Source organism: Camelina sativa, chromosome 16 (assembly GCF_030686135.1).
Source record: "Camelina sativa cultivar CO46 ecotype springtype chromosome 16, ASM3068613v1".
Classification (NCBI taxonomy): Eukaryota; Viridiplantae; Streptophyta; class Magnoliopsida; order Brassicales; family Brassicaceae; genus Camelina; species Camelina sativa.
In genome coordinates, this window is record NC_141895.1 from 1,223,180 (window position 1) to 1,241,932 (window position 18,753).

The window sequence follows — 18,753 nt, forward strand, 5'->3', positions numbered from 1 at the left end:
GAGAGGGAGAGAGAACAGTTTAAAATAGCTGCAAACGTGGTAGAGAAACAGTAAAAAAAAAAAAAAAAGGAATCAACAAAATGTGGAGCAGAAGAAGAGAACATCATCATGTCTTAGTGTGACTTTTAAGTTTACTCCACTTTTCATAAAACACACACAAAAACAGCAAAAGATTAGTCCACTTCCACAATCATTCCTCTTTTTGATTTTATTTTGGACTTCTCACGATTATGTTACAATACCTAATTCATATCATATGTTGGTATATTAGACATATGAATGTGCCATGGTCAAAAACTTAACATTAGTTTTCGTTGTCGAGTTATAAAATATCTGCAGAACAATTTTCTTCTTAACAGCTGTGAGTTTAATGTGAAGTCAGCATATAGGATCTTAAATTCGTTCATAATTCAGAAGAAACAAATTGTTTATCATAGCTATGATCAGTTATTATATAGAAATTGTATGTCTGTGACTGTGTGTGCATGTTTGCTCCATAAATGTAAAGAATGAAAAGTGAGAAGTGACTTAATGTGCACAAAGGTACCTTTGGCAGAAAGACCAAAGCCGGTCCATAACGGACCGTCAGTGACAAATTAGTTTTTGCCACTATCTTCTTCTCTCTATATATTGTTAATTTATTACTTTCTGTGTTTTTATATAGCTTTTACACGGACCACCAAATGGGCCAAATTGATTAGTGCATATTGATCCTGCTAGATCTTCCAATAATCTTCACATCGTAATCTTGTTCTTCTGAGAAGAAAAAATTGTTGTTTTTAATTTATACATACTATTAATTCATATACCTAAACACGATTTGACTACTGCCTCTACTCTCTAAGATTAGTTTGGGTTTAATAAAAGAAAAAAAAGAAGTATATACAAGTTAGATGCTTTACATATAGGCTTTCATTGGTAACATGTGTTACCATTGAGTTAAGTTGAGTTATGGACTTAACTCATAGATTATTCAAAAATGTTACCAATCAACAACAAAACTAAAAATAATTAAAGTTGAGTTTGAGTTACAATGTGTTATGGTTGAATTACAATTTTGAGTTATATCCTCTGTAAAATTGTTAACTCAAAACATTATTCAACATCATTGAAATTTTCATGAGTTAAGATGTGGTAAGTTGAGTTATCTATTTTTTAATTAAAAAAACGAAAATTCAGTTATGTAATACAAAAAAAATATTCATTTTGTTTTTATTTAATTCATATATCAATAAAAACAATTTTTACTGTTTTTCTGTTATTTGATAACTTTTTTAATTAGTTATTTTATTTCTCCTAAATTATTATTTTTTATTATCATTTGAAATGAAAATAGGCATAGACCTAAATATGATAAGATTGTAAATATTATGGTATGCATGTACTTATTTTTTTTAATTTGCAATGTAACAAAGAAGTTTAGTTAACTTTTTGTATATTAAAATTATTTTATTATTTAAATATTTTTATTTCTTTTATTTTTTAAAATTTTGTGAAATATATTCACTAATATTTTTAATAATTATAATCAAATAATACATACTGCAACATCTACCACAAAAATGTCATCAGTCAGTAATTTTGATAAGATTAATAAATCAGATTTTTACAGCGATCCATTACATCAAACTGCTGTTTTTACCAAATAAATTTTACTGCAACTTACATCGAATTATAATATTTTTTTCTCCAACTCAACTTCAATAAATCATGTTACGAGAGCCATAAGTTTGTACTTTTTTTTTTGCAAGTTAATAAAAATTATGCCTTACTACTACTACTATCTACAATACAGTTATATACTTAATGAAACAAACATATACTTCCATATGCTTCATGCTTGTTGTGAATTTGTTAATTTACACTGGATACACTTTCTTTTGCCATGATGGATTTCACATAGTGACGCATACGTATTAGATCAGCGATCCCTATAACAACATAGCAATTTGGAATTTGTATACGTTCAATTCCTTTTTAAAAAAAAACAAGTGCCATATTCATGAAAATGAAGTATTTTGAATCTTCGGTGCTTTTAAGTATAAAACGATAACAATAATATTTAAGACGATGCATTACTACAGTACATAGTATATTAGGTATATGCTTTGATTTTTGGATTTATCAAAAAATTAAAGGTTATATTTGCATGGTATATTCTTTTGGATATTTCCACTCGTTTCTTTCATTTCTCCTTAACTACATTCTTTAATTAAAAAATTAGGTACATACATACATTCACAGTTTAACAATAAAACAGTTCAAAACAAATTTAGTTTGCATTTCCATAAAATTCCTACTTGCTTACGCTGAAAAACAATTGCCAATATATATATATGTTTACCAACCGAACATTTATATAAACATGATCAATCGGCCATAAGAACTATATATATCATCTTTGGTAATGGGCTTAGTAACATGCTCATTAAAATTGAACTCAGATCTCAAAAACATAGACAACAACACAGATCCAATTTTGTTAAAGTTGGCATATAACGAGCAATGTGATCTTAGCCACTAATTAAACGCATTTGTCTAAAATTCTATGGAATATAAATATCGAAGTAGCTACATAACTATAAAGGGTAAGGGCATATGATCGAAAGAAGAAAGAAAGTAGTAATGCGTATGAAGCTGAGATCGATACATAGCTTTACACGTTAAATCTAGTTAGTGCACATGACGAAAAAATTAAAAAAATTAATAATTTGTACATATTTAATTTTTGTGTTTGATTTAATTTTGTTTTATTTTTGGTAGAGTGAGTGTATTAGGTAAAGGACAGGCCACTGAGAAACTGCGAGAAGTCTAGGCTAAGGAAAGTAGCGAGACAGACCTTTCAGTGTTTGAAAAGCAAAGTATAATTACTAATGGAATTAATAATTCAATTTTTTATTTTGATTTGTTTATTTATTCATTCATTTCACAAATAATTAATCTTTTTTTCAAAAATATATATAACCCAAAAAAAGACAAAAAGGTTACCTCATGTTGTATGTCATTTTCAGCTAACCTCTCTGGTTGCGAGAGTAGATACCAAATTAATAAACACTCTACTTTTTTTATAATTTTCACTCTTTTTTTTGACAACGATTAATTATCACTCTTTACACAACGGTTATTGGTAGTAATTTGCCAATTAATTTTTTTTGTCTACAGCGGATCAGCTCAAACGAACCAATTAGGTAGGAAGTTATTTACAAACAAAACAAGATGCGGAGATATACACGCTTGTATTGATATCCTACAGTTAGACTAATTTCTACTATTGTATTGATATCTGTCCTATATATCACTAATCCGATAAGTTTTTAAATAAAACTAATTAAACAACTAGTAGTATATATTAGGGCATGAGTGTAAGGTAAAAAAAATACATACAGTATATGGTCTTTGGTGTTTTCTACTTAAGAGCACTATAACAATGTTTTTGATATACAAAAAGCTGGTTGATGAGTAAGACAGCATTATTATTGGTGTTATGAAAGTTTTTGTGGTTTTTTTTTGTAAGTTCCCATGAACTATTTTTTTTCTTTCTTTTACAAAATAGTTCCAATATTAATACTATATTTTACTATTTTTTATTTAAAAAATTAAGTTAAATAACACGCTCGGGCACGCGCCTGCACTGTAATCGAATTTAGCTATTTAAAACCCTTTTTGGCCTCAAAAAATAAAAATTAAAAGAGAGAGAGAGCAAAAAAACGTATTGTCTTCTCTCTTGCTCGCGCTTGCTCTCTCTTCTTCTTCTTTTGTCTTTCCCTTTCCGGTTGTGTTTTTATCTTTCGTCTCTGTCTGTAAATCTTCTTTTTGTCATTCATTCACTATTTTAACAATCGAACCAAGAAACGTCTCTTCTTCTTCTTCTTCTTCTCCTCTCTCTGTAAAGACCAGATTTTTCCTCAAATCGCAATCTCTCTGTTCTGTTTTTGGTGAACCTCATTCTTACTCTCTTGTTTGACAAATCCAAAACCGAAAGAAACCCATTTCGTTTTCCATCTTCCGTTCCTAGAAAAATCTCATCTTTCTGGAAACCGAGATCCACGAAACCCGCATTTCGTCTCGCAAATCTCATTTTCTTCGGTTTAAATCGAAGGTGTGTTTAGTGAATCGAGATTAGTTTATGTTTTGATTTCACTGTCTCTTTCTTTGGTTTTGTTTGTGAGTGGGTTTCATTGATCTGTAGTTCCGTGTTTGTTTATACTCTGTGATTGGTATCTATGATGTATCTTGTTACCTGATGTTCGATTCGATTCGATTGATGTATCCGTATAGCCTAATTTCATTTCCAATAAACCAAAAAAAAACGTAGATTTTTATTTTATTTTTTGTTGTTGTAACACCTAACTAATATCGAAATTTTGTATTCCTTCTCTCATCACTCGAATCTTTACGTTGAAAGGATGACACAAGTTTTCTCCTTTTCTCTCTTTTTTTAATAATCTTTTTGGTTTCTGTCTGAAAACATGTATTGCTTCAGTACTTTGACTATGTCTGAATACTATTAGTAGTGTTGTTGTTATCTTTCCAAATTCTTCATCTTCTGCATTTTTCGATTTGATATTATGCATGTCTCCTTAAAGCAAATCTTGTTCAAAAGGTCTTGTCTTTTGATTTATGTATTTGGATGTGAACAAAAGGTTATAAATTGCTTTTATTATTTGTGTGGTTTCAGTGGCTTTTTGAGAATGGAAGCAGCTGAAACGTCTTGGACTAATTATCCCTACAGCTACATTACTACATATGTCCCTGAAGCTGAATCATCATACTCTGAACAGAGCGATGATGATACCAACAAAGTCGAAACCTTTTCAATGGATTCACTTCTCCCCGATGATTTACTAGAACGCATCCTCTCGTTTCTCCCCATTGCAAGCATCTTCAGAGCTGGCACTGTCTGCAAAAGATGGAACGAGATTGTGTCTTCACGAAGGTTCTTATGGAATTTCTCCAACAACTCGGTTCCTCAAAGGCCTTGGTACTTCATGTTCACTAGCACTGATGACCCATCGGGTTATGCTTATGACCCCATTATCCGGAAATGGTACAGTTTCGATCTCCCTTGTATCGAGACATCGAACTGGTTTGTTGCATCCTCTTGTGGATTGGTTTGTTTCATGGACAACGACTGCAGAAACAAGATCTATGTCTCTAATCCAATCACCAAACAATGGAGAAGACTTCTCGAACCTCCTGGTCACAGATCAACAGATTACACCGCAATGTCAACCTGCGTGAACCGAGCAAGCCAAGCAAACCGAGCGGTGAACCGTACACAGAGGAGTTACTTAGTCTCGATAGTGAAATCGAAGCAAGTTCCAGGGAACTTCTTCCAGTGGGATCTCTCTATTCATCTCTACAGCTCAGAAACAATGACTTGGACAACTTCAGTAACTGATGTCTTATCCGGATGGAGAGGAGGAAACGAGAGTGTGATCTGCGACGGTGTTCTATACTTCTTGATTTACTCAACGGGAGGCTCTGATCATCGCCACGGCTTGATAGCTACCAATGTATCCTCCTCAGTCGGATCATCATCCTCATTGATGAGGAGTTTCGTACCAATGCCGTGTTCTTTAACCTGCGGGAGACTGATGAATCTAAGAGAGAGGCTAGTGATCGTTGGAGGAATAGGTAAACACGATCGACCAGAAGTTATAAAAGGAATTGGGATTTGGGTTTTGAAAGGTAAAGAATGGGTAGAGATGGCCAAAATGCCTCAAAGATTCTTCCAAGGTTTTGGTGAATTCGACGACGTGTTCGCTAGTAGTGGTACTGATGATATGGTTTACATTCAAAGTTATGGATCTCCAGCGCTACTCACGTTCGACATGAACCTCAAGTATTGGAAATGGTCTCAGAAATGTCCTGTTACCAAGAAGTTTCCTCTTCAGCTTTTTACTGGGTTTTGCTTCGAACCAAGACTCGAGATTGCTCCATAGTAACGTCTTGGAGTTCCTTTTTTTAATATCTCTACTGGATTGTTTTTTGCACAGAGAAAATCGCCGGCGGCTTTGATGAGAGATGATTGGACGGTAATGTTTTTTTTATGTTATATTGGAAAAATGTATTGTTTATTTGCAATTTGGTACTTTATAAATTATAAGATTTATGAATGAGCCCCAGATACTTTTATTTTGATCAATCGAATCCTTTTTTTATCTCTCTTGGCTTTGTGACATTGGGTGGCCCACAATATCTCAAGTAAATGGGTCGGATACTGAAACTGAAGGGTTGTCTTGTTGCTGTTCCTCGAGGATAAATTATGAATCTTGTACTTTTTGTTTTATTTTTTTACAGTTAAATTATAATAATAAGGAATTTTAATGTATATCTGTTTTTACGTACTACTACTATAGCTGTAAATTTGGTTTTAAATGTTTTTGTACTTGTAGTATTTTTTTTAAAAAAATTGGGACCTATTTTACGTGATGGGATTTGTCAGGTTTGGCAGTGTTAGGTTTACGGGTAATGGACAACAGCTATCTATCTATATTGTTTTATATATAACGTATAAATTCGTTCTTTTTATAATTTTCTTAGGGGGTCACATTTGTTTTCGAGTTTGATAGCCTTTTAATTTTTGAAAATGGAATAAACTGTCCCTCGTTAGTTGATTCATAAATAGCTCGTGTTAAAAAATTGACGGTATGATATGATATGTATGGGGTTCTACATGTTTTTTTCTTTTTCTTGATGATGTGTGTCATTGCTATCACATCAATAATAATAAAATCAAATTAGAGAATTAGCCTCTAATTATCAGTTGAGAGTTAAGACCTAAACACGAAAAAGGGAACATAGAAGACAAAACATGATTATGACACACCATTAAGCACGATTAGTTTTATTGCTGTTTAATTTTTAAAACCAACGATGGCTTCCAAAACAGTAACAAGCATTAAACGAGTTAAACTCTGGATGGGATGTTAAATCGATATATATAAAAAAAAAAAAAAAAACATGCTGGGTTGGACCAACCATCTGAAATTGACCACACATAGTGCCCACTAGACTTCTCTCCAAACGAATACTTCAAAAACACACAGCTCGATTCCTAAGAATTAAAACTAAACCCGAATTTTCAACGTTCTAAAAATAGATTTTGAAATATTGTTTCCTTTTTTTCCACGGATTTTTCGTAGACAAAAAATTAGGAACTAAACGTATAAAAATTCAAAACTTATTAATTTTTACGTTTCTAATTTCCTAATCATAAAATAAAATTCAAAATGTTGTAGCAGCAGCCACTAGAGAGAAAACCGGAGGATTGATTATTGGTTCATGAAATCGAACCGAATCAGAACCGGTTATTACAAAGATAAGAAAGAAATAGTAAGTAGTAGTAGTAGTCTTGTTGGTCACTTGGGTGGGTCGGTCTCTTCTCTTCGTAGCCTTTCGTCTGAAAGCCGTTCGTTCAGCTTTTCTCTTTCCAAAAAAGTTCTCCGATCAGTTTCTCCGGCTGAAGCACACAAAAGCAAAAGAAATGAAAAAGGAGAACTGTCTTTTTGCGAATGAGAGGTAGTGAAAACACGGATCTGTTCGATCCCAAAACCCAGATGGATTCTTCTGATTTCTCTCGTCATGGACATGGCTCATCTTCCTCCTCCGACGGCGATTTTGGATTCGCTTTTAATGACAGTAACTTCTCTGATCGCTTGCTCCGGATCGAGATCATGGGTGGTCCTTCTGATTCTAGGTCCGACGTTGAAGGGTGTACGAGTATCGCTGATTGGGCTCGTCATCGTAAGAGAAGAAGAGAAGATATCATCAAGAAGGAATCTGCTGCTGGTGGTATGTCCTTATTGTTCTTATGGCTTTTTGCTTTGTTTAGGGTTTTTATTGAATTTGAATTTGAATTTGTAGTCACCGTTTCAGACATTGTGGCATGTCCTGAGGAGCAGATTTTAACCGATGAGCAACCTGACATGGATGGATGTCCTGGTGGTGACAATCTTGATGATGAAGGAGAGGCAATGGTTGAAGAACAAGAGGCTTTATCAGGTATAATAAGCAGAGAACTTCCTCCTTTGAATATATAGTTTTTAGCTTCACAAGGAAGAGCTTCAGGTTTTTTTTTTTTAATGTTATTTTGTTGAAAAGGTGATGAAGATGAAACGTCTAGTGAGCCAAACTGGGGAATGGATTGTTCTACTGTTGTTAGGGTCAAAGAACTTCATATTAGTTCTCCTATATTAGCTGCCAAAAGCCCTTTCTTTTACAAGGTATATATATCACTAGGTTCTCTTCATTCATGTTCCTTTTGCTCTCATATGTATCTTACTCTTACTCTTAATCCATTTGTTTTCTTCTTTTCTTCTCGAAATCTTTATAGTTGTTCTCCAATGGAATGAGAGAATCTGAGCAAAGGCATGTTACCCTTAGAATTAATGCATCAGGTACGCCATTGCAACCCAAGCTATTATTGGCTTTTGTGATTCGTATGAGCCATACATATCTGAACGCATTATTACTTTGCCAGACTATAGACAGATTTACATTTGTTCTTCCGTTGTGTATTAGTTACACATACTACTGTATATGGTTTTTTGGTGACTATATTTAAAGCCTTCATTTTTTAAGAGTAATTTGGATATCCATATTAGCATTATAATTGATTTACATACATATCCTATTTTGTGTGTGTATAACAGAGGAAGCTGCCTTGATGGAGCTTTTAAACTTTATGTATAGCAATGCGGTATCTGTCACCACAGCACCTGCCTTATTAGATGTTCTGATGGCTGCTGATAAGTTTGAAGTTGCCTCTTGCATGAGGTACTGCAGTAGACTTCTCCGCAATATGCCTATGACTCCTGAGTCTGCGTTGCTCTATCTCGAGCTTCCTTCTAGTGTTCTAATGGCCAAAGCTGTTCAGCCTTTAACTGATGCTGCAAAACAGTTCCTTGCTGCCCGCTACAAGGATATTACCAAGTAAGACCACCTGAAACTACCTATAACATAGTTTTGACGACTGCATTTCCATGTATTTTTACTGTAATCAGGAAGTATGAAAACACACGAGATTGTGTGGTCGATTCTTATAAGTCATGGTTGAACATTTTTTTTTGCAGGTTTCATGAGGAGGTTATGTCTCTACCTTTAGCAGGGATTGAGGCAATTCTATCAAGCGATGATCTGCAAATTGCATCAGAGGATGCAGTTTATGATTTTATCTTGAAGTGGGCAAGAGCACAATACCCTTGTTTGGAAGAGCGAAGAGAGATTCTCGGGTCACGCCTTGCACTCTCCATCCGCTTCCCATTCATGACATGCCGGAAGCTGAAGAAAGTACTGACTTGCAGTGACTTTGAGCATGAAATAGCATCAAAGCTTGTTCTAGAAGCTCTGTTCTTCAAAGCAGAAGCCCCACACAGACAACGTAGCCTAGCTGCGGAAGAATCCGCATCCCTGAACCGCCGCCTCATAGAGAGGGCGTACAAATACAGACCCGTCAAAGTCGTGGAGTTTGAGCTCCCTAGACCGCAGTGCGTAGTCTACCTAGACCTGAAAAGAGAAGAATGCGCAGGATTGTTCCCATCGGGTAGAGTGTATTCGCAGGCCTTCCACTTAGGAGGTCAAGGGTTTTTCCTCTCAGCTCACTGCAACATGGACCAACAGAGCTCGTTCCACTGCTTCGGGCTGTTCTTAGGGATGCAGGAGAAAGGGTCAGTGAGTTTCGGAGTGGACTATGAATTCTCGGCGAGGTCAAAGCCTGCAGAAGATTTCATAAGCAAATACAAAGGGAACTACACGTTCACAGGAGGTAAAGCAGTTGGTTACAGAAACCTGTTTGGGATAGCGTGGACGTCTTTTATCGCAGAGGATAGTCAATACTTCATCAATGGCATTCTCCATCTCAGAGCAGAACTTACCATCAAAAGGTCTACAGATCCTTAGTGACCCGTATCCTCCTTCACGCCACAATCTCTCTCTCTCTAACTGTCTTTTTTTATGCGTAGTATCTTTTGTAAGGCTTGACGAAGACTAAGAAAAGCTTACAAAAAAGTAAGGTTAAACAACGTTCCCACGACAAGTTAAGTTTAAGAAGAATGTAAATGCGTTTCAGAGTTGTATCTTGTTCTGTTCACGCTCACTACTGGTTTGGTTTATATAGATTTTAACTTTTTAATGAATATTCTTCTTAGCATAGATTGTTGTTGTACTGGTAATTCATTAACGAAGTTGTGAACAAAGAAAGTATATGCAAAAATAAATAAATAAAAAGTAAATGTTCGTTATTCAGATTTGAAATAATTTATCGTGATTAACGGTCTTCTATGTAATTTTTGTTGGGTATATAAACCGTTCAGAAGAAGAAGCATATTGGTTAGTCCCTGGATAGGGTTGGGTTCATCATACTCATAGTCTACTGATTTGTCAAAAAGTCATGTTCATTATAGATACCAGGCCATATGTTTATTTATTCTCTATGGAAACTGATATTAACGACCATGCATGTCCAGATCTCTTTTGACTTTGAACTTCTTCATTTGATGATCACAGCCTCATTTCTATCTGGTTTTGACACTGTAATTATAGATTGGATGCGGATTGGTGCCTTTCTACTTGACTCTCGAAGCTCACTCCTGACTGAGAGTTTGAGTGGTCATCTCAAAGTCCCAAGGGATGGAACCATAGAACGAATGTTACAATCCAGTGGTTCATGTGTCATCAACGACATCAAAGGTGGTATCTGGATTGCAGGTAACAAACTTTTCTTTTTCATGACCTGCAGAAACTTGTCAACTACAGGAAAAAAACTGTAACATGACTTATCTTATTTTCCAGATTTACAGCTTGTGCGTTGCCCTGTTTGTGACCTCAGTACATGTGATGGTAAAAGACACTAACCAACTCTAATCTGTTGCTGAAACCTTAGTATTTTATGTCAGTCTATTTAGTATAACGAAATTACAATTGAGAGTGTTTCTATTTATTGTGTAGGAACAATGCAAACACTTGATGCTAGGCACATGGAACTGTTCCTCAGTGAAGGCTACAAAGATGGAAGCTGGGATTACAATCTTATTGGATCTCATAAGTTACAGAAAGACGCAAGTGCAGCTTGTGGAGCCATATTTGATCTCAAACACCTTAAAGAGTCGTCATCCTCAGGTAACTTAATTACACTCTTATGCCTTCATCCTCAATCATTCTCCATCTCACATGAAACCTCTATATATATAGGTATTCTCAACCTCAAGTCTTGGACCGGAGAGCCAGATGATTCCCAACCTAAAGCAGTTATCGCACCCCACGCTGTCGCTGTTCACACGAGACTGCAACAAAACGAAGGTATCAAGTCCAAATCACATTACATAATCAACCATCTTTATCTAGGAAGAAAGAAACACAATTACAATTCTTCAACAAATTAATCTAAATTGCAGGAATCCTTGTGAAATAGCACACAATGAAAGCAGGAACAGACGGTGACATTGTTTCCATCAGAATCTCCCAGCAGCTTCTCTGATTCCTTCACAGTGCTTTGTCTTCAAAGTCTCACACAAAGAGTATATGATATACTGTATATCTGGTATTCATCAAATCCTATTTCTCTTCAGTAAAATAAAGATAAACATTAATTAGCTCATTAAAAGTTTACAACTTTACGAAACACATACCAATTCATTAATATAAGAAGATTCATGTCGACCATTCAAATACTTTCCGGGATCTCACTTTCTTAATGTTAAAATTTTAAATATTCCATTTCTCTAAATTCTGTTTCTATATTCAACACTTTGTGTATATTTTATAGGGACAATTACTATGTTCAACACTATGTAAATATCTTATATATGTATATATAAATATGTAATGCATGCGTGGTGTGTAATCAAAAGGAATAATCAAAGCCTAACTAAAACTGAATCTGAATCTGAATCTTAGGTCACCATCACCATCCTTGTTGAGATCAAAGTTGCTGTCTTTGTTTTGGTGTGTTCTTGATCGTTTGGAAGTGGAGACGTGGAGTTGTTCGTCACGTTACGTTCAGCCGCAGTCACCACCACCAGAGCCACCGTCACTTCTCTCACCGGAGTCATCACCGGTGGTTTGTTTGGGTAAGGAAATCCAAACATAAATTTGTTTTTCATCTTCTTCAAGTCACTGTTTTTGTCTTTTAAATCTGTGCTTCTGCTGGAAGTTATCTGAAAGCTTTGGTTGTTGTTTCTGGTTGCTTCTGTCGCAAGTTAGGTCGCTGGCCGCTGGCTTCTTCATCTGCAAGTTAGGTCGTCTGTTGTTGCTTCTGCTTGATTCGTATGCAAGCTGTCGTCTGCTTCCTTGTGCAGTAAGTCTCTGGTTTCCTTTGTCGCCCCTGGTTACTTTTTTTTTTTTGGTATCAAGGTTACTTCTTATTTCCTCTTGTCGTTCTATTTTTTCTAGCGAAGCCAATACTGTTTATGGAATATTTTATTGTGTTTCCACAATGTTTTTGAATATTAGTATGTTGAAAATTTTTAGTCATAAATTTATCTTTTTATTAGTTAATAATAAGTTAGAATTAGTATATACCCATATAGCCCTATACGATGGTTTTTTTCATGAACAGTGCTGCTCTTTTTCCATTTTAATTGCTATCATGATTTTCATACTAAATTAAACTTTTATTTCCTTAAATTCATTTTCTATACTTTAGTAATTGTATTATTTATTAATATTGTTACGTATATATGCTTAACTAAAAAGATAATGTAATATTTACTATATATGTTTTGTAATATTATATTTTATTATTAGTTTATGTAATTTTAATAAATGAAACTAGAAAATATTAACTTTTTTACCTAATCAAAATAGTTTAATATATATTATATATATATGTTGACCCTAATCAGAATAATGTTCTTAGGTTTGCCACTGGACTCTATAAAATTTAAAATTACGCATAATAGAATTTGTTAGATAGCAAAAAACTTTTATGATTTATGCCATAAAAAAATAAAAATAACAAATAAACTACTTGATTAAAATTTTAAGTTTTTAAAGATATGGTTTATTATAATAAATTCTAATTACTTAGAAATGTTTCACCATGTGAAAGTGTCTCCTGGATTTTTTCAAGGTTTCTCATATTTTTTATTTTTTTCCTAACTCTTTTTTGTTGTTTCAGAGATGGCTGCCAAGAAAGATGATTTCTTCGTCAAGCAAATCTCTCCAAAGCTTGGGGGAGAAAGAGGAGCTCGGAACCCTCGCGGCCCAACATCTTCACATGACCTCGTCGAGCAGATGGAGTTTCTTTACTTAGAAGTAATCCAAGCCAAGAAAAAAGTAGCCGACACTGTTGTAATCCCCATCGTCGAATCACTCTCGGAAACTACAAATCCTCGACCAAAGATCTGCCAATGGGACAAAATATGGAGTGGAATCAAGTGTTCGCTTTCGACAAAACCAAAGGTGATGTCTTGTCCATTACTCTCATAGACGATGCGACCAAAACCGTAATTGGCAAGCGAAACTTCAAACTGGCCTCGGAGATTCCGAGTAGGGTTCCTCCCGACGCAAGAATCGCGCCTCAGTGGTACTCTATGCAGAATGCCCAAACAGGTCATCACATGGATTTGCTGATGTTGGCTTGGTTTGGTACACAAGTTGACGAGGTTTATTCAGAGGCTTGGTTTTCAGACGCCTCTGAAGTGAGTCCACGTAACGTGATCAACACGCGACCTAAGGTCTACCTAGCCCCAAGGCTCTGTTACGTTAGGATTACCATTGTTTCAGGTCACGATTTGATGCCTAGCGATCATAAGCGGACTCCTTCGGCATACGTGACGGCAGCTCTAGGTGATGTGCGTCTCAAAACCGGAGTTTCTCCCGGTAGGAACCCGTCATGGAACCAAGATCTAATATTAGTTGCATCAGAGCCGTTAGAAGGAACCGTCGTCATTAAGGTGATGGACAGAGTCGACGAGCAACACGAAGAATGCATAGGGATGTTAGAGAAGAAGCTCTCAGAGATGACTCCGCTTAAAATTCCAAGTTCCACACCGGTTTTGTTCTATGACCTTGAAATGCCGGTTAAGGTCGAACCGGCAGGAGATTCGAGGAGGTTTGCAAGCAGACTCAAGATGAAACTAGCGACTGATCAGGCTTATCACGTTGCTGAGGAATGCGTCGAATACGCGAGTGACTTCAGAGCTTATGTTAAAGGGCTATGGCCGGGTGTGCTCGGGAAATTGGAAATCGGGATTTTGGGGGCAACCGGTTTAAAGGGAAGAGACGAGAAAAAAGCGGACATCGACAGTTATGTGGTGGCTAAATATGGGAATAAATGGGCGAGGACTCGAACCGTGGTTAATAATGTCGCACCCAAGTGGAACGAGCAGTATTCGTGGGATGTCTATGAAAAGTGTACGGTGGTAACGCTTGGGATCTACGATAACCGAAAAATCTACCAGGTTATAGGGAAAGATGTCCCGATCGGGAAAGTGAGGATCCCATTGAATCGTGTACATTGTGACTGGATTTACACTTGCTCGTATCCGATAATGAATTTGGGAAGCAGCGGGCTGAAGAAAATGGGAGAGCTTCAGCTCGCGATTCGCTATGTTAATTGTGCTGAATTGTACGTATGGTTTTCGGCTCCTTTCCGTTGGATGTTACCTAAAACTCATTACAAGTCTCCAGTGTCCATGTATCAGGTCGACAAGATGAGAGCACAAGCTGTGGATTTGAACTGTGCGAATCTTGAGAATACTTTGCCGCCTCTGGGAAGCGAAGTCGTGTCGGATATGTTGAAGCCGAAGAGTAAGAATTTCAGTATGAGAAGAACGAAAGCTAATTATGGAAGGCTTTGCATAGTCTATAAGAGGTTAACGTGGTGGGTTTCGACCCTTGAGTTGATCAGATCCGGGAAAGAGTTACCTCCGAAAGCCGGTGCATTTGGAATCATTTTAGTGTTTATTTTTTGGGAGTACTGGATGTTGTGTTTGGCGAGTTCGTGGCTAGCTGTGATTTTTATTGTGCTTCTAGCTGTTACGTCAGGGGTCAAGACAATAATGCACTATCGGAACGGCACTCCTCCTCCTCCGTTGGTTTCCGTGGATTTGAAGCTTTGGGGACTGGAAGTGATCAACCTAGACGAGTTAGCAGAAGAGTTGGACTCGTTTCCGTCGGGGGAAATGGATGTAAACATTCTTAAGATGAGGTACGATAGGTTGAGGAAGATTATGGAGCAGGTGATGTCACTATTGGGGGATGCTGCGAAACAAGGGGAACGGTTTCTAGCGCTTGTTGATTTGCTAATTGGACATCCACTTCTTTCGGTTGTTTCGGCTCTCTTCTGTTACATCATCCTGAACATCTTTAACATTTTTTGGGATTACTGCCCAATTATTAGGATTGTCTTTTGCGTAGTTATTTTATGGTGGCTTAAATTCCCGTGTACTCGCAACGATTTGCCCTACGCATTCCAGAACTTCTTCAGAAGACTGCCGACCAACGAAGACCCCATTTGAGGCTTACGTTCTCCTCCGTTTTATTATTTGTTTTGGTTTTGAGATATTCTCTTTTTGTTTTTTTGTTTCTCTTTAAGATTTGGATATACTTTTTTTTTTTTTTTTTTTTTTGGGGCAATCTCATACTATTTGGTTTAATTAATTATGATTTCTGGTTTAATTACAATCTCTTCTTACAAACCTAAAAATCCAATTAAATACGAGACTTTAGTAATCTTTGTTAAATCTCTCTTTTATCTCGCTCTCTGTATCATCATCATCATCATCATCAACATCTTCAATTGAATCTCTGTTCTTAGGGTCGATCCTTGTATCATCATCATCATCATCATCATCACAGATTGATTATGTAAGTAGAGAGAGAGAGGAAGGTGAAAATCCAAACCCTAGAGATAGAGAGATTTGATTTCAAAAATTGGGAAGCGAGATGAGGAAAGAGGAGATCCCCGATAAAACCCGGAGCATCCCGATGGACCCGAGTCTCCCTAAATGGGTCTGCCAAAACTGTCACCACTCCCTTACAATCGTCGGCGTCGTCGATTCCTACGCCGCCAAGTTCTTCTCCGATTCTCCTCCTTCCGCTTCCGGTTAGTTAGTTTCAGTGTTCATAAAACTTATAAGTCTATCTAATAAGAAGTCTCTCTAGTTTATAAAACTTAATATGATTGGTTACATACAGCAACAATGCAGGGACAAGGATATGGAGCTAACAGTGTTGTTGGTTCAACACGTATGGACAACTCCTTTGTTGTCTTACCTCGACACAAGCCTCCTCAAGCTCAGGGCATTCCTCCACGTCCTCGTGGTGCTGATGCTAACCAATCTGGAAAGGCTATGGAAGACTCGTTTGTTGTTGTGTATAAGTCTGAGCCTGCTTCTGATTCACCCGCTTCTCACAACCTTGAAGTCGGCCAAAACGGTCCGTTGCATTCGAATAATTCTGGCTTTAATGCCACTATCAATGTCTTGACACGAGCTTTTGATATTGCTAGAACTCAGACTCAGGTATATGATGTTTTTGTATTCTTGGTATTGTAGAGTGTTGTATTGTATCTCCTGGATAAAACTGAAGTCATCATGATAATACTTTTCTTGCTTGTGAGTTATTTTATTAGGTTGAACAGCCATTGTGCTTAGAATGCATGAGGGTTTTGTCTGATAAACTTGAAAAAGAAGTTGAGGATGTGACGAGGGACGTGGAAGCTTACGAAGCTTGCGTTCAGCGGTTAGAAGGGGAGACACGAGATGTTCTTAGTGAATCTGATTTTCTCAAGGAAAAAAAGAAGGTACTTACTTTTTCAGGTTTCAGCATATTGTTTTAAGTAACTCTATGATGAATTGCAGATAGTTTTTTAAGTGACAAGTTTGTTGTTGTTGTTGTTTTCCTGCTCTGTTTAGATTGAGGAAGAAGAAAGAAAACTTGTTGCAGCTATAGAAGAAACAGAGAAACAAAATGCTGAGTTGAACCATCAACTGAAGGAGCTCGAATCAAAGGGAAATCGCTTTAACGAACTCGAAGATCGGTTAAGCTCTCTCACTGTTTCCTTATTGGCCAACGATACATTTATATTGCTATCTCTTTTTTTATCACATGATTTTATGACTTTTCTGGTAATAGGTATTGGCAAGAGTTCAATAATTTTCAGTTTCAACTAATAGCCCATCACGTGCGTTGCTGGTGATATTCTTAGTGTTCTCCCTCATTTGTTTACTAAATGATACTTTAGAGAGTCCAGAGCTTTCATTCGTTTGCTTCACAGATTCTTGATAATAGTTCTCTCTCATTGTGGCATTAGTGTTCATAGCAATTATATAGGTTTTTGTAGTCATCTTGTATCTGTGAAGGTTTAGGCTTTATCAGCGTAACAGTACTCGTTTCTTAGATCTAGTGTTTAAATATATGTACGTCTTGCTAACAGGAAGAGAGAGATGCAATTTTGGCAAAGATTGAAGTTTCACAAGCACATTTAGAGTTATTAAATAAGACAAACGTACTGATTGATGCCTTCCCCATACGGTATGATGGAGATTTTGGTACAATTAACAATTTTCGACTTGGATTACTCCCTGACATAAAGGTAAGCTTTTCAAGTTAAGTTGCATGTTTATAGGTTATAACCTCTTTCTGCTCATATTAAGTGTTAACTTAGGTCATATGAAACATTATTAGGTTGAGTGGGATGAGATCAATGCTGCTTGGGGCCAAGCCTGTCTTCTCCTCCACACGATGTGTAACTATTTCCGGCCAAAATTCCAGTATCCTTGTTACTACTATCTTCTCACAATTCTTTTCCTTATTTTAATCTTGTTGTTGGATACTATTTACTGTTTATGAAGTTTTATTCTTAACCCTTTTTAAGATGTCGAGTTAAGATACAGCCGATGGGGAGCTATCCTAGAATTGTAGACAGCAACAACGAAACTTATGAGCTGTAAGTAATTTTCATTGCTTAATTGGCATAGTCTTGTACTGGTTTATTATTCTTGGAGTTGAACTTTAAAACATATGTCTTGTGCTGATATTACGCGAGTCTTTTGGTGAGTTTTGTCTTAGTAGTTTCTTCAGCGTTTTATAACTAAAAACTGTTCAATGATCTCTGTCAGGTTTGGCCCTGTAAACTTGTTTTGGAGCACTCGGTACGATAAAGCCATGACACTGTATTTGATCTGTCTTAAAGACTTTACTGATTTCGCAAATTCAAAGGACCAAGAGAACAACATCCCACCAGAGAAATGCCTCAAACTTCCATTCAAGCAAGTCCCCACTCTCCTAAAACTAAAAATCTTTTTTGTTTATGGGTGGAACCCAAAACCTTATAAGTTTCTCTCATATAACATTTTTTGGCAGGATCGAAAATGACAAAGTGGAGGGGTATTCGATAACACAGAGCTTCAACAAGAAAGAGAGTTGGACAAAAGCACTGAAGTATACTCTCTGCAATCTCAAATGGGCTCTCTACTGGTTCGTTGGAAACACTAATTTCCAACCTCTCTCTGCTACGGTCTCTTTGCCTTCTGATGTATCAGCGGCTGGTTCCTTGTACGCCAAGCGGGGTCCTGATTCTAACAGTAAGCCGTCTGGTAAAAACCAAAGAAACTTGTGAGAAATTGAACTAAAATCAGCGACTTGTGTGAATAGTTTTTAAGCATTTATGTTATAAAACATCGAATAATAAGAACACTAATGTTTACAATCTATTTTAATTTTTTTTGGGTAGGGAAATGCTTACAATCTATTATTGTACAGATTCTTATCTCGTGTTATTGTGTAAGCCTTTTATTTCGTTAA

The 18,753-nt window shown here is 36.3% G+C and overlaps 2 protein-coding genes and 3 pseudogenes across 5 annotated transcripts; all 5 read left to right on the forward strand.

The window, feature by feature from the left end:
* Positions 1–3,678: 3,678 nt before the first annotated feature.
* LOC104749207 (F-box/kelch-repeat protein At3g61590 pseudogene) lies at positions 3,679–6,166 on the forward strand (annotated as a pseudogene). Its single transcript, XR_015584670.1, has 2 exons — positions 3,679–4,099; positions 4,679–6,166. The product of XR_015584670.1 is annotated as an F-box/kelch-repeat protein At3g61590 pseudogene (transcript).
* A 1,034-nt stretch (positions 6,167–7,200) lies between these two features.
* Positions 7,201–10,153, forward strand: LOC104749208 (BTB/POZ domain-containing protein POB1). Of its 2 annotated transcripts, none has more exons than XM_010470799.3 (6): positions 7,201–7,797; positions 7,882–8,007; positions 8,107–8,228; positions 8,339–8,402; positions 8,658–8,937; positions 9,078–10,153. In XM_010470799.3, the coding sequence occupies exons 1-6, from the start codon at positions 7,518–7,520 to the stop codon at positions 9,901–9,903; spliced, it is 1,698 nt and encodes a 565-aa protein (XP_010469101.2). In that variant the 5' UTR covers positions 7,201–7,517; the 3' UTR covers positions 9,904–10,153. The 2 variants fall into 2 exon arrangements, with proteins under 2 accessions (XP_010469101.2, XP_010469099.2); XM_010470797.3 differs by having other exon boundaries at positions 7,316–7,797; positions 7,870–8,007.
* A 304-nt stretch (positions 10,154–10,457) lies between these two features.
* LOC104753221 (putative F-box protein At3g61730) lies at positions 10,458–11,479 on the forward strand (annotated as a pseudogene).
* Positions 11,480–13,122: 1,643 nt separating this feature from the next.
* On the forward strand, positions 13,123–15,528 carry LOC104753223 (multiple C2 domain and transmembrane region protein 12 pseudogene; annotated as a pseudogene).
* On the forward strand, positions 15,463–18,753 carry LOC104749210 (beclin-1-like protein). 2 transcript variants are annotated; one of them, XM_010470801.3, is made up of 10 exons: positions 15,463–16,051; positions 16,144–16,469; positions 16,580–16,750; positions 16,863–16,987; positions 17,083–17,131; positions 17,384–17,542; positions 17,635–17,720; positions 17,825–17,896; positions 18,069–18,218; positions 18,313–18,753. In XM_010470801.3, exons 1-10 carry the CDS (start codon positions 15,892–15,894, stop codon positions 18,566–18,568), a joined length of 1,554 nt encoding a protein of 517 aa, XP_010469103.2. In that variant the 5' UTR covers positions 15,463–15,891; the 3' UTR covers positions 18,569–18,753. The 2 variants fall into 2 exon arrangements, with proteins under 2 accessions (XP_010469103.2, XP_087347966.1); XM_087491840.1 differs by lacking the exons at positions 17,825–17,896; positions 18,069–18,218; positions 18,313–18,753 and having other exon boundaries at positions 15,521–16,051; positions 17,635–17,799.

Bases quoted from the DNA above. Each gene is read 5' to 3' on its own strand.
- LOC104749208 (XM_010470797.3), top strand. From the start codon at position 7,518: ATGAGAGGTAGTGAAAACACGGATCTGTTCGATCCCAAAACCCAGATG. The intron at 8,008-8,106 runs GTATAATAAGCA...TTTGTTGAAAAG, and splicing joins AGAACAAGAGGCTTTATCAG to GTGATGAAGATGAAACGTCT. The intron at 8,229-8,338 runs GTATATATATCA...AAATCTTTATAG, and splicing joins AAAGCCCTTTCTTTTACAAG to TTGTTCTCCAATGGAATGAG.
- LOC104749210 (XM_010470801.3), top strand. From the start codon at position 15,892: ATGAGGAAAGAGGAGATCCCCGATAAAACCCGGAGCATCCCGATGGAC. The intron at 16,470-16,579 runs GTATATGATGTT...TTATTTTATTAG, and splicing joins TTGCTAGAACTCAGACTCAG to GTTGAACAGCCATTGTGCTT. The intron at 17,132-17,383 runs GTGCGTTGCTGG...TCTTGCTAACAG, and splicing joins TTCAACTAATAGCCCATCAC to GAAGAGAGAGATGCAATTTT.